The following is a 13,251-nucleotide window of genomic DNA, read 5'->3' on the forward strand; positions in this document are numbered from 1 at the left end:
TCCGTTCACCGGCAGTGACCGCTGCGCCACCATTTTCACCACCCACGGGAGATGGCGACCCGAGGGAGGAGAGAGAACCCGCAGGCTGTCTCAGCGGGGTGCCGCGCTGGAGGGCAGGGTGCTTTCTGCCCTTCAGAAATAGGACAGGGTGCGGTGCGGCGCCCCGCTGAAACAGCCTAGCAGGAACGCTAGCTCTTACATATATAATTAATATTAGAACAGACCAGTACACATCATTATCTATTAAAATACATACAACAGAGCACATCCTGCAGGGGAGTCAAACAATTGGTATGGTGTCGGTTCTGTTAAGCTGTGTGCACACCTATAGATATATTTGTCCAATTCTTGTGGTGGGACAGAAAATCTGGGAATGTATGGGACAAATAACAATAGAAATTTTCTCCCAGTTGCTGGAAAATGGACCAGATTTTCCTTCCCACCAGACAGATTGGAAAGATATCTGTAGGTAAAGCTGGCACTTCACTGGTGCAGGTCATACACAAAGAAAGGGGAAAGCATTTTCCCAAGCCCTAGTTTAGCAGTTGTAGATTAGATAGTGTTCACTGTAAGACTTTTTTTAGGACAGGGGTGCTGAACGCAGATGACATCTGTGCACACCAAAGCAGAGCCGTGACTACACATTTTGACAAAAGAGCATGTGTGCCACCATCCATAGGTGAAGCAGGGCGTAGCCACCTAATTTTTCATGTTACGTCACACTGTAGTGTCTTTTTCACATTACGTCACACAGTAGTATCCCTTTTTCAAGTTACGTCACACAGTAGTGCCCCATAGTCACGTTACGTCACACAGTAGTGTATTTTTCACATTGTGTGTCACAGTAGTGTCCCTTTTTCACATTACATCACACAGTAATGCCCCATAGTCACGTTATATCACACAGTAGTGCCCCATCGTCACATTACACCACACGGTAGTGTCCCTTCATCATACTACACTGCACAGTAGTGTCCCTTATTCATGTTACATCACACAGTAGTGCCCTTTTTCACCTTTTGTCAACCAGTATTGTCCCTTTTTCATGTTACTGTCCCTTTTTCATGTTACAACACACAGTAGTGTCCCTTTTTCACATTACGTCAGTGTCCCTTTTTCACCTTAGTGAACACAATAGTGTCCCTTATACACAAACATGAATATTTGCACATAACAAGTATTATAAAATAGAAATATTATTAAAAATATATTGTATAAATTTAATATTAATACTACATGGATTTGCAGGTTTAAAATAGCAACATACTAAAAGGAATAGAGGGAGACAGGAAAAAGAGGAGGAACTTGGGCAGCTGGGGAGAGAGAAGGAAAGAGGGGACCAAATAGGAGAATTAGGGAGAGCAAGGAGAGAGGAGGAACTGGGGTAGAGATAGAATATGGGGAGCCAGTTGAGATGTAGGATAAATATGGGGAGTGGGAAGAGAGAGAGAGGAAATAGGGAGAGCCAGGAGAGAAAAAGAAGGTATAGGTTGAACCGGGTGAGAACATAAATAGGGAGAGCCGCAAGAGAGTGAAGGAACAGGTTGAACTGAGAGAAAGAGATAAGGAATTGGGGAAGCTAGAGAGAAATAGGGTGAGCTGGGAGAGAAAGAAGGAATAGGGGAAGCCGGGAGAGAGAGAAAGAATTGGGGAGGCCAGGAAAGACATAGGAGAAGGGAGCTGGGCTGAGGGGAGGAAGAGAGAGGGAGAGAGAGAGAGAGAGGGAGGGAGAGAGAGAGAGAGAGAGAGAGAGGGAGGGAGAGGGAGGGAGAGAGAGGAGGGAGAGAGAGAGAGAGGGAGGGAGAGAGAGAGGAGGAAGAGAGAGAGAGGGAGAAAGTGAGAGAGGGAGAGGGAGGAAGTGAGAGAGAGAGAAAGAGAGAGAGAGAGGGAGAGAATGAATGGGGGAAGCTGGGAGATAGAGGGTAGGAATAGGGGGAGACGGGAGAGACATAGGAAAAAGAGGGGAAGCTGGGAGATAGAGGGTAGGAATAAGGGGAGACAGGAGAGACATAGGAGAAAGAGGGAAAGCTGGGAGAGGAGGAATAGGGAGAAATGTAGTGCCCCATATACAGTGCCACCAGTAGTGCCTCATATACAGTGCCGCCAGTAGTACCCCCTATGCAGTGCCCCCAGTAGTGGTCTCCCCTATGCAGTGCCCCAGTAGTGGTCCCCCCTATGCAGTGTCCCCAGTAGTGGTCCCCCCTATGCAGTGCCCCCAGTAGTGGTCCCCCCTATGCAGAGCCCCCAGTAGTGGTCCCCCCTATGCAGTGCCCCCAGTAGTAGTCCCCCCATGCAGTGCCCCCCCTTATACAGTGTCCCAGTAGCAGCCACCCCCCATAGAGTGCCCCCAGTAGCAGCCATCCCACCTATGCAGTGCCCCCAGTAGTGGTCCCCATATACAGTGCACTGCCCTCAGTAGTGGTCCCCCTATGTAGTGCCCCCAGAAGTGGTCCTCCCATGCATTGCACGTGGTACTAGTCCACCCAGCAGTAGCCAACCCCCTATACAGTGCCCCCAGTAGTAGTACCCCCTAGTCATTGGTCCCAGTGGTAGTCCCCACAGAGTAGCCCACCCACCACACCAAGGGGAATAAAAATTGTGCACACTTACTGTGACTGCACACACGATTGTCTGGGGTCTTGGCTGCAGTCTCAGCTGGTGTCTGTATCTGGCTGTCAGCAGCAGCTCATGAGGTCTGAAGATGGCATCGGTCCAGTCCATTCAGGTTCCCGCCCATGCCGCACTTTTGACATAACCGTGGCAGTGGCCACACGTGACACTTCAGTGGTCAGCATGGTGTCACAGCACCTGTTGCGCAGCAGTTAGCCCCCCTGCAGTCAGCTCTCAGGAGCTAATGGCTGGGTCCCATCCCCACCGTGCATAGTACCTGGCCTCGTCATGACGTCTTGACGCGGTTGCATCATGAGGCGGCCGCACTTAACACCGGGCAGTGCAGGAGCTGGCTACATAGCCTCCAGTTGCATGCCCGATGGCCGCATAATGACGTCATGTCGGGGCCGCGTCATGACGTCATTACGCCCTGATGCAGCCACAGAAGAAACCAGGTAAGTGCTGAACACCGCAGTGCCGGCCGGGTAAGCCTGCGCTCAGCGGCAGCCACACCGGCCCATCTGCCTATCGGCCCTTCTGGCATTTGCCAGAAGTGCCCGATGGCCAGTCCGGCCCTGGCCATAGATGCCCACCTGGACAGCCTAATGGGAATCTGTCCCTGCTTGCAATGACTGTAGTAGCATGCAGTGTTCACTGGGCAGGCAAGTACTGTATGATTGGGATCAGTGTTGGTTTCATTTGTTTACTAGTCTAGCATGTAGAGATGTGCAGTGGTTTTCCTGAAAACTTAACACACCCAGGGCCTCATTCAGAGGCGGTCGTAGGATTCAAGCGGTCGTTTTGAAACAGGGCGGCCGCTTGCATCCTGAACGGCCGCCTCCAAGTCGGTCGTTAGGCTGTGGGTTAACACCCACAGCTCTAACGACCGACAAGGGTGATGGTCGCAATGGTCAAGACCATCGGGGCTTATGACGAGACCCTAAGGTAGGGTCTCGTCAACCTTAAGCCCCAGGGAGCTTCCTGCTGATGTCCTACTGGAACGCCTCCATTTGGCCAGGCACGCCCCCGGCCAGCCCAGCAAACGGGGCGAGCTGTCACTCAACATCGACAGCTTGCCCCGTCTGCTACGAGACTCCTAACGACGGATCACCTGTCGTTAGCCGGGTCTCACGCATGCGCACGACGGAGTCGGCTCCGTCGTGCGCATGCGCTGTGGGGCAACATCGAGTCAGTTGGACCGACTCTGAATGAGCTTCCCAAACTTTGGGGTTCCGAGTTGAAAGGAATGCAACAGGTGTTGCGGCTTACTTGTGAGTTCAATAGATACTAAAAATCACAGCACAAAATGCAAACACATTACAGGGAAAGGCCTAAGAGTCAGGTGTCAATCAAACAAGACACAAATGTAAATTTGTTTAATGCAACACTAATAAACATATGGGCAGCCTTCCCAATCCCAAACAGAGCAGTAAATATATAATTTATATAAATAGATCATTTTGCAGAGTATTCAGGGCCTGATTCAGAGCTGGACGCTATTTGCGGACGGTCGTTCCAAAAAAGGGGCCGGCTATTTAAATTGAGCGCTTACTCTTTGCGGTTTGTTGACGCCTCTATGTCTGAGCGAGCAAACAAAAAATGCGCTCGCTATTTTGTAAAGATGCCCCTTTGCCATTCGCATCACACGTCATCTCCGGTATTTATTAGATTAATCCGGTACATCGAAAGGCATCTGAACTGCTCGCAGTGCTTGTGGTAGGTTTTTCTTACCGCTATCACTATGAGCAGTTCAGGCTAAAAGACAACCAAGTGACGTAGTCGATGACGCTCCTTTACTAATTATGCACTCCCATTAAACACCCTTTTGACCGTTAGGCACGTCTGCAACCCCTATTTCTGATTGGCTCGATTACCGCTTTTGCTCCCAGCAGCATTAGCTATAGAGGAGAGCAAACCATTGATGGTTCTCCATAGGTGGTTTTGTGCCATCGATGGTAATCGCCGATGGAACCATCGATTGAAGACAGCCCACTGATGGCCATCTCTAGTCAACACACCCACAACCTGACCTTACTGTATTTTCGAAGAATCTACATGCCATTTCTAGCCTCTGACATGTCCCCTTGCTACAGATACCCACAATTGCAAGTCCTTTGGAAAAAAAAGATGTGCATAGCAAAAACACGCACATGCACACTAATAAAAGAGCAAATTGCTGGTGGAAAAAAACAGCAATTTGCGTTTACATCCAAGTCTGTATGAGAGTCTAAATGCAGTATGTATGGTATCTTCTTTACCCAGTGCCCCAAGGATACATTAGACCTGAAATTGGAATATTCTTAAATAGCAGAGTTCAGCTAAATTTTTGCAATAGTTAACTGCAGTAACTGTTAAGTCAAATGAAAAGTCGACTATAATGTACAGTATTACATTTGGGAAGGAACTATTTGTACTTATTTATTTCTGTTTATTTTGCAGACATTCCGACCTGCTGCCATGCTGGTTGAGCGATCACGGGACTTTGGAAAAACATGGAAGGTGTTTAGATATTTTGCTCAAGACTGTGTTTCATCTTTTCCTGGTGTACTGCAAGGTCATGCTGATGAAATAGGCGATGTAGTTTGTGATTCACGGTACTCTGACATGGAACCATCTACCGAAGGGGAGGTATTGACTTTAAAATATGTACTTTGAGCATGCAATATATTAATACTAATAGTGTGTCCAGGCCAAGACCGGCAAATAATAATAAAGCTGTGGGCCCAGGCCCAGACCGTACATATTGCTTACACCAGAAAGCAAATTTACTAAGGTGTGTTTTCTTTGGCACTTCACAAATTGGCACACATGACTAGAGTTTTTCAGCCACAAACCGCAGGATTTCCTACTGTATATTGGAGTTTGAAGGGTGAAAACTCAAGCCACTGGCAATGTCTGGCAGTTTGGTGACATTTAAATTGCCGGCAGTTTAGGCTAAACCACATTTTCTTTAAGCCTAGCCTACTGATTATCGGACACTCCTCTATCGGACTCCTGCACCTATAAAGGCCCAGCAAGTAAACACTAACAGCATTCTTGCACTTTTTGTTCCATAAAAGTTGCCAATACAAGTTTTACCCCCTAGTTAAATAGATAATAAATAAATTTGCCCTTGTTAGTTTTATAAATGTATAATGCCCCTGTTAATTATATAAATTATTGTATTGTCCCTGTTCATTTCTAGCATTCATTGCAGTGCTCCCTGTTAATTATGTAATTCATTGCAGTGCTCCCCCATTGTTTATGGCAGTGTCCCCCATTAGTTATGTATTTAATTGCAGTACCCAATTTATATAAATAAATATTTATTGCTGCCTTCATTAGTAAAAATTAACCCAGTTATTTATAATTAAAGATGCATCCCTAAGAACAGAGCCAGCTCCAGTGGCACTGGGGTCCAATGAAAGATCCCTGCCCTCCACCCACCCACTGCCATTATTATTTTAAACTCGGGGGGGGCGCAGAGAGGGAAGGGGCAGAGGGGAAGCACGGGACTGCGCTGGGTGCAGACTAACTTTGCACCTGCCCTGCCTAAGAAATACTTATATGTAATCTTTCTGCTTGATCCAATGTAATCAATACGTGGAATAATAAACTGCCAATGAGCTCTTCCCAATGCGAAATGTGTCATGCAGCTTTTCTCAGCTTTAGTCCTTTAGTGATAGCAACAAGACATGATTTCAAGATTTCACAAGTGTAAACTGATGGGGTAATTAATTACTAATGAATAAAGAAACCCTCAAACACTGACCTGCTTGGATACTTGAGGGCTGGAGTTACTAAATACTTTGGCATTTTTTTCAAAGGACACTAGATGGCACAGTATTATGCAATAATAGGTTAGTGCTTTTTAAGCGTGGTTACCTATTGGCAGTAAGAAAATGCCAGACTGGGAAATTCAATTAGGTACAAGTTTGTCTCTATCACCCCCACGCATTGGTATAGGTATGTGATCAATGATCATACTTTTCAATGTTGACAATTGGTGTCCCTTTTCCAAAAAGTGATGGGCTACAGGTTTGTCACTTATACCTGATGACAAGGCTTGAGGTATAGAAGATCTATGGTTTACCATTCTGTCTTTGAACGGTCTTAACGACATCTCGATGTAATAGAGGCTACAAGGACATCTCATAAACATGAAGTGTGCAAATTTCATGAAACAAAAGACAGAAAATAAACCCAGGTGCTAATGAGGTAACTGACTCTGCTCTTGCAGCTGTGCGAGTTAGTCAGGCTCACTAAAAAGAACAAATTCACAATAGGAGCAGTGCTGGGGGCAGAGTATATAGATTAAATAAATATATATATATATATATATATATACATATACATATATATATATATATATATATATATATACAGAAGTTAAGTCGGCACTCTACAGATAAAGGGTTAATACCTGACCAGGTGCCTTCCAGAGCAATCAGTACTCCATTGTATAATGGGAAATAGGTGGCATTGTGTCAAATTTCAACGTTTCAGTCTTGCGACCGAAGAACATTGTGTGTGTATAATATATATATATATATATATATATATATATATATATATATATAGCTTGTGGTTTGGCACTAGCCAAAAATAATTTGTTGCTGGTAAATAAACATATACAGCAGGTGTTTCCTAGAACACTGAAAAGAGGGTAATTTTTTGCACACACAGTTGACGGACTGGCAGCTTATCTCCCAATGATAAACATCGGATCATAGGCACATTAGTATACAAAAATAGTTTGGATCTAAGCGCACTGTCCTCAGAGGTATAGATTAAACCTGATATTAGTCAGGGAAAATCCACCATAAATAGTACAATAAAAATAATATGTAAAGCTGTCATATAGTCACATGAATAGTCCCCTTTGTAATCCAGAAAATTTAGTCATTCAAAGGAAAATATCCAATTCTGATTCTGTCAGATCTTCAACACCATGAATTCATTAACCACGTGTATTTCCTCATGGACATATGCAAAATAGAGGAAAAAACACATATATAGTGTAAAATCCTTAAAACAATTTTATTTCAAACACACAAAATAAAATGGCTGCGTACCATAAATGTCCTTTTTCAGAAAAGGTGCAGTTTAGAACACATAGGGGTCATTTTTAGAAAAGCTCCCCCTATTGAGCTATACCTTCTTTCCTGTAGGGCAATGGTACTGCTGCATCAAAACTCCACCGACGCGTTTCAACCCTGTAGGGTCTTTATCAAGGTGTGAGTATACATGGTGTGGAATCAGATATTTATAGGGGATAATGGTTGCCTCCCACTTCCTGTATCAAGTGGGCGGACACCAACCAGCTCGCATTTGGAAACATCTTAATACAAAACATCAACCTAACTTCATTTAATTACCTCTATTGCCCCGTTTTTACAAGGAGCTATTCAAAAAAATCTTCACAATCTACCTTAAACCAATGAAGCAGCATCATGCATTTTACTCCCTGGAACGCATGACATCACTTTCGGTTTCCGCGGCGGCGAACATCCGCCACCCGCGCCATTACTCGGACGGCACCCGGAAGTATCCTACTGAGGCTGCACAACCTCCAGGATAGGTCCATACTTCAAGAGATACTGCACGTCATCGTCGATTACCGGAAATGACGCCATATCCGGATGCAGACCGCTACTCAGAGAAAATAGAGGGGAATAATCAATCGCCATTTTTGATTGGACTGGTTATAGATTATAAGAGAAACGCGAAGAAAGATGACCTTTTTCGTAGGCCCATATACCATCTAGTGTAATAATTGCATAAAAAATAAATTACATAAATAGCATAAAATATGGCATATTATAAAAAAATATAATAAAATATATATATTTTTTTTTTTATAATATGCCATATTTTATGCTATTTATGTAATTTATATTTTATGCAATTGTAAAAACAGGGCAATAGAGGTAATTAAATGAAGTTAGGTTGATGTTTTGTATTAAGATGTTTCCAAATGCGAGCTGGTTGGTGTCCGCCCACTTGATACAGGAAGTGGGAGGCAACCATTATCCCCTATAAATATCTGATTCCACACCATGTATACTCACACCTTGATAAAGACCCTACAGGGTTGAAACGCGTTGGTGGAGTTTTGATGCAGCAGTACCATTGCCCTACAGGAAAGAAGGTATAGCTCAATAGGGGGAGCTTTTCTAAAAATGACCCCTATGTGTTCTAAACTGCACCTTTTCTGAAAAAGGACATTTATGGTATGCAGCCATTTTATTTTGTGTGTTTGAAATAAAATTGTTTTAAGGATTTTACACTATGTATGTGTTTTTTCCTCTATTTTGCATATGTCCATGAGGAAATACACATGGTTAATGAATTCATGGTGTTGAAGATCTGACGGAATCAGAATTGGATATTTTCCTTTGAATGACTAAATTTTCTGGATTACAAAGGGGACTATTCATGTGACTATATGACAGCTTTACATATTATTTTTATTGTACTATTTATGGTGGATTTCCCTGACTAATATCAGGTTTAATCTATACCTCTGAGGACAGTGCGCTTAGATCCAAACTATTTTTGTATACTAAGGTGTTTCCTAGAGCAGCGTGTAAGGTCCCCTTGGGAAAGAATGAAGCGGCACTCCACTTGATGAAAAAACAGCAAAGTATATTAAGACATCACATGATACACCGTATAAGTCGACGTTTCAAGGCCTCCTCGGACCTTGTCTTCAGGACCAGTGATTACACTCTGGTACTCTCCAAAGAGTACTGACTGTTCTTTTCCATTCTTCTCCCTTTTCAGAGGTAGGGCCTTGGATACTTTACATTGGCATTGTCTCTGTGGTTCTTTTAAGAGCTCAACAAATCCTGGGAAAATGCATCCCAATATGATAGGATAGGGGAGCTTAGGACCAACCGCTGTGACCATCTCATAAGTGTGCCCCTTTATGGTGAGGCTCACTCACACTCGGGAGAAGTTATCTGTGGATCCATGAATACAGAGTACTTCAACTAACCCTGGCACTTTTTCTACTGCCCTGGGCAGGACAACCTCTGAGATCAGGGTTAGCTCACTCCCCGAGTCTATAACAGCTGAGAGTTCTCGGCCATTCAGTGATAATTTCACAGGAGTCTGGAATTCAGGGGTACCATTGTGCAAAAAACTGGGTACATAGCACCTATACTAGCAACCCCACACTCCATAGGCTCGGTTTTCCTGGGACAGTCTTGTCTTATATGACCTGGCTCTCTGCACTCATAGCAAACAACCCTGGCATCTCCAGCGGTGTTTCCTTGAGGAGGAGTGACAGTCAGGGTCAGAGGCCAATGGGGTGCCATCTTAATGGGTCACTCATTCTCTGGTTTCTTTTCTGGCATTTGTGTCACAATTCCTGTGGTCTCATATCGCTCCAACACTGTACTTAATTCCTCTAGATTTTGAGGATCAGCGTGTATGACCTAGCGCTGCATATTCCGCCCAAGGATTCTTATACACTGGTCAACAACCACTGTTTTTACAATCTGAGCAGCAGAGTGGTCTTCTGGCTGGAGCCAACTCCACCCCTGTCTGGCGAGTTCTGTAACCTGCTTCCGAATAAGAACCTCTGGTAGTAGGGCCCATTCATGGAAGCACTGCGCTTTCCCAGAAGGAGTGAGACCTGACCTGGCCAGAATAACACTTTTGACTAGGTTATATTTTTCTGCATCAGCAGAGGACAAATCAGCATAGGCTTTCTGAGTCTCACCAGTGAGATAGGGGGCAAGTCTATCAGCCCAAGTATCTTCTGGCCATTTTAAACGCTGTGCCACCTTCTCAAATATCAGCAAATACGCCTCTGGGTCAGCTGAGGCAGACATTTTCTTCAGATGCCCAGCACCTGTTATGCCCATTGACTGGGTCACTAACTGTAATTTGTTCCTCTGTCTTTTGATGAGAGGCCAACAAATTTACTATAGTGCGAAAAACTTCCTCCATTTTTATGGTGAGAGGGGTATGTACATATGTAGGTGCTTTTAGATAACAAGACAGTTTACACAAATAAATATATCTCTTTCAGCAAAGCAATTGTAATTCAAGTTTAACACAGAAAAAGAAAACACTGCTTTTATTTTCTTCCAGCAATGCAGGGGTTAAACAGAACACAGGAAAAAAAATGGCTTTTACTTTTCCAGCACTGCAGTGCTTAATTAGACTTCAACAATATGTGTGTCTTGCTCTTGCTCAGTCAACAGGTGAACTTAATTAGACAGCATACTAGCTGGTGAAGATACTAATCAGCTTTTGTTATATCTCAAGCACCTAAAGGCTCCCATACATTAGAGATGGATCGCTACGATCCTGCGATTGGATCGGATGTTCCGCGCTCCGTCACAGGTTCGGTGAAATTCTACATGTTAAATTTCACTGATCTGTCAATCACGATAATTTTTTGATCGTGATTGGCAAATCCGTGAGATCCAACATGTTGGATTTGAGCGATCCTACGATGCCGGGTTGCAACATCGCAGCAATCCATCGCTGATGTATGGGGGCCTTTAGTAAAAACAAAGCAAAGTAACTTTCTTTTCTCAGTACCTACAAACAGCTTTTGCACAATGCATAGCAAGTTACAGTGTCCTTAATATAACTGCGTTTTTCTGGTTCCCAACCATACATATACTGAACCTTCTACCTTGTCAGTTCCTCTGCCATGCTGGAAGTGGCTGGCATATGCACTGCGACAAAGCAGTGCAGAGGTCCCTGTACGGGCCATCATATGTGAAACGGGTACTTGAAATGAGAATTCCAGACAGACACGTATTTTTGGTAAAGCAGTGGCTTTTTAAGAGCAGCAATAGCAGCAAACACTGCACTTGGCATACGTGGCCTAGGCACATAACAGAAAAATAAGCAAACAACATAAACGTAAATGTCTCAGCACTGCTTGTGCTAATGTCTGTAGACCCTCCAGGTCCTGGCACCACCAGCCGCCTAGCCAGTTTTTTTCCAGCATCAGGAGCCACAAGCATCAGGTGTGTGAGCGTTTTAAATCCTTCCTGTGCTCCAGTGATTATTCCAGCTGGTTCTGCGTAAATTTGAAAACCTGGAATTCAACATCTCCACTGTTAATGCAGAATGCACAGGTTTCACTACAGCCTCCCTTGGAGGGAGCTGATTCCACCAGAATGTGGGTAATTCAGGTTAGAGACAATCCCTTTCACCACAATATATAGTAGGTATATATATATATAATTATATATATATATATATACTCACTATTAAGCTGACCTTAAATTAGTAAATAGATAAATTAAATACATAGTAATGGTCAACCTGCTATACTTATTATATGTATATAGACTATAAATACAAGAATATAAAGCAATATTCACAGATAAAAAGAACATAAGTGTCTAAGTTCTGAGCTCTGCAGTAGTGCACTCAGGGCCTGATTCAGACCCGGGCGCTAAGCTGCGAACAAACGCTATGGCAGATAATCACACGTTTGCACATGCATATGTGCATGTGTGACTCACTCACTGCACTGGGGTTTTAGGGGTGAGCATAATTAGCAAAGAAGTGTCATTGTACACATCATTTGGTTGGATTTTAGACAGCACTGATCGCAGTGCTTGCGATGGGGTAGGGGCTACCTCAAGCGCTGCGTGCAGCTCCGATGGCTCTCGATGTCACCGATTAATCACACACTTCCTGGTGTGCTAAGAGAGAAAGGTGGGCGTCTTTATACTGGCGTGTGTTCGCTCTACCGTCGCTCTCTAAGGCATATAAGGCGTCCTTCCACCAGATAGCGGCATTTGCATACCCGGCCCCTTTTTGCTGCGTTCATTCGCAGCTTAGAGTCCGGGTCTGAATCAGTCCCTCAGTACCTTTAGGGAATGTGTCCAATAATTCCCAATCCTGAAAAATGAGAAATCATAGGCCCATGGAAATAAGGTGATTATGTAGTAATGTGGATCAACAATCAAGGAGATTTACAGCCGGTCCAGATGTCCACAATGCTGCAGTGCAGATCCAATCCCCAGATGGCATGAAGTCTTACTATACCGCAGTGGAGAGCATAGTCAGAGTTACTGGAGTGCTGCCAGAATGACACCGTGGTGGAGCTCTGTGGGATGCTGGAATTAGTAGTCACAGCGTCCTGATGTAAACAGGCACCGCAAGCAGACCCGGAGAAAATAATGAGTGCTGCTGGTACCCGTTCCCTGGTAATGGACAGTCCTTTTATTAAACCAAAATCCCTTGGAACAATATTAGGTGCAGGAGTGATAGTGGGTTATCGCCTACATGTTTCAATGCTAACTGGCATCTTTATCAAGGTGCAATGAAGTTGATTACATTTAAATACAGTAGCTACTTCATCAAATTACAATTGAAATAACTTGTACAGTAGGCATTCTATTCAGCACATTAGTAAAACAGGGATTTAAATACCATCCATGATCCCTAGATATACATTCTAATAGAAAGTTCTGTTTAAAGAAACAGTAAAAATTAATGAGTAAAATAAAATCTGTAATTTATATATATATATAATATATATATATATATATATATATATTTTTTTTTTTAGATCGTAATAAAAACACACTTGCCATGAATACAAATTAATGCAGCTGACAGTGGGCCTGATTCAGAGCCGCTCGTAAGCGGCCGCTCGTTCGCTCCGAGCGATGTTCG

General features: G+C 43.8%; 1 protein-coding gene across 2 annotated transcripts in view; it reads left to right on the forward strand.

Moving 5' to 3' along the window:
- Positions 1 to 13,251, forward strand: part of LAMB4 (laminin subunit beta 4) — a 269,670-nt gene that overhangs the window by 71,231 nt on the left and 185,188 nt on the right. For both annotated transcript variants that reach the window (XM_088480192.1, XM_088480193.1), the window contains one exon: positions 5,050 to 5,238. In XM_088480192.1, the coding sequence (XP_088336318.1) occupies positions 5,050 to 5,238 (189 nt within the window). The remainder of the gene's footprint in view (positions 1 to 5,049; positions 5,239 to 13,251) is intronic.

The sequence above is a fragment of the Taudactylus pleione genome, unplaced genomic scaffold, assembly GCF_031769625.1.
Source record: "Taudactylus pleione unplaced genomic scaffold, aTauple2 ptg000251l, whole genome shotgun sequence".
NCBI lineage: Eukaryota > Metazoa > Chordata > Amphibia > Anura > Myobatrachidae > Taudactylus > Taudactylus pleione.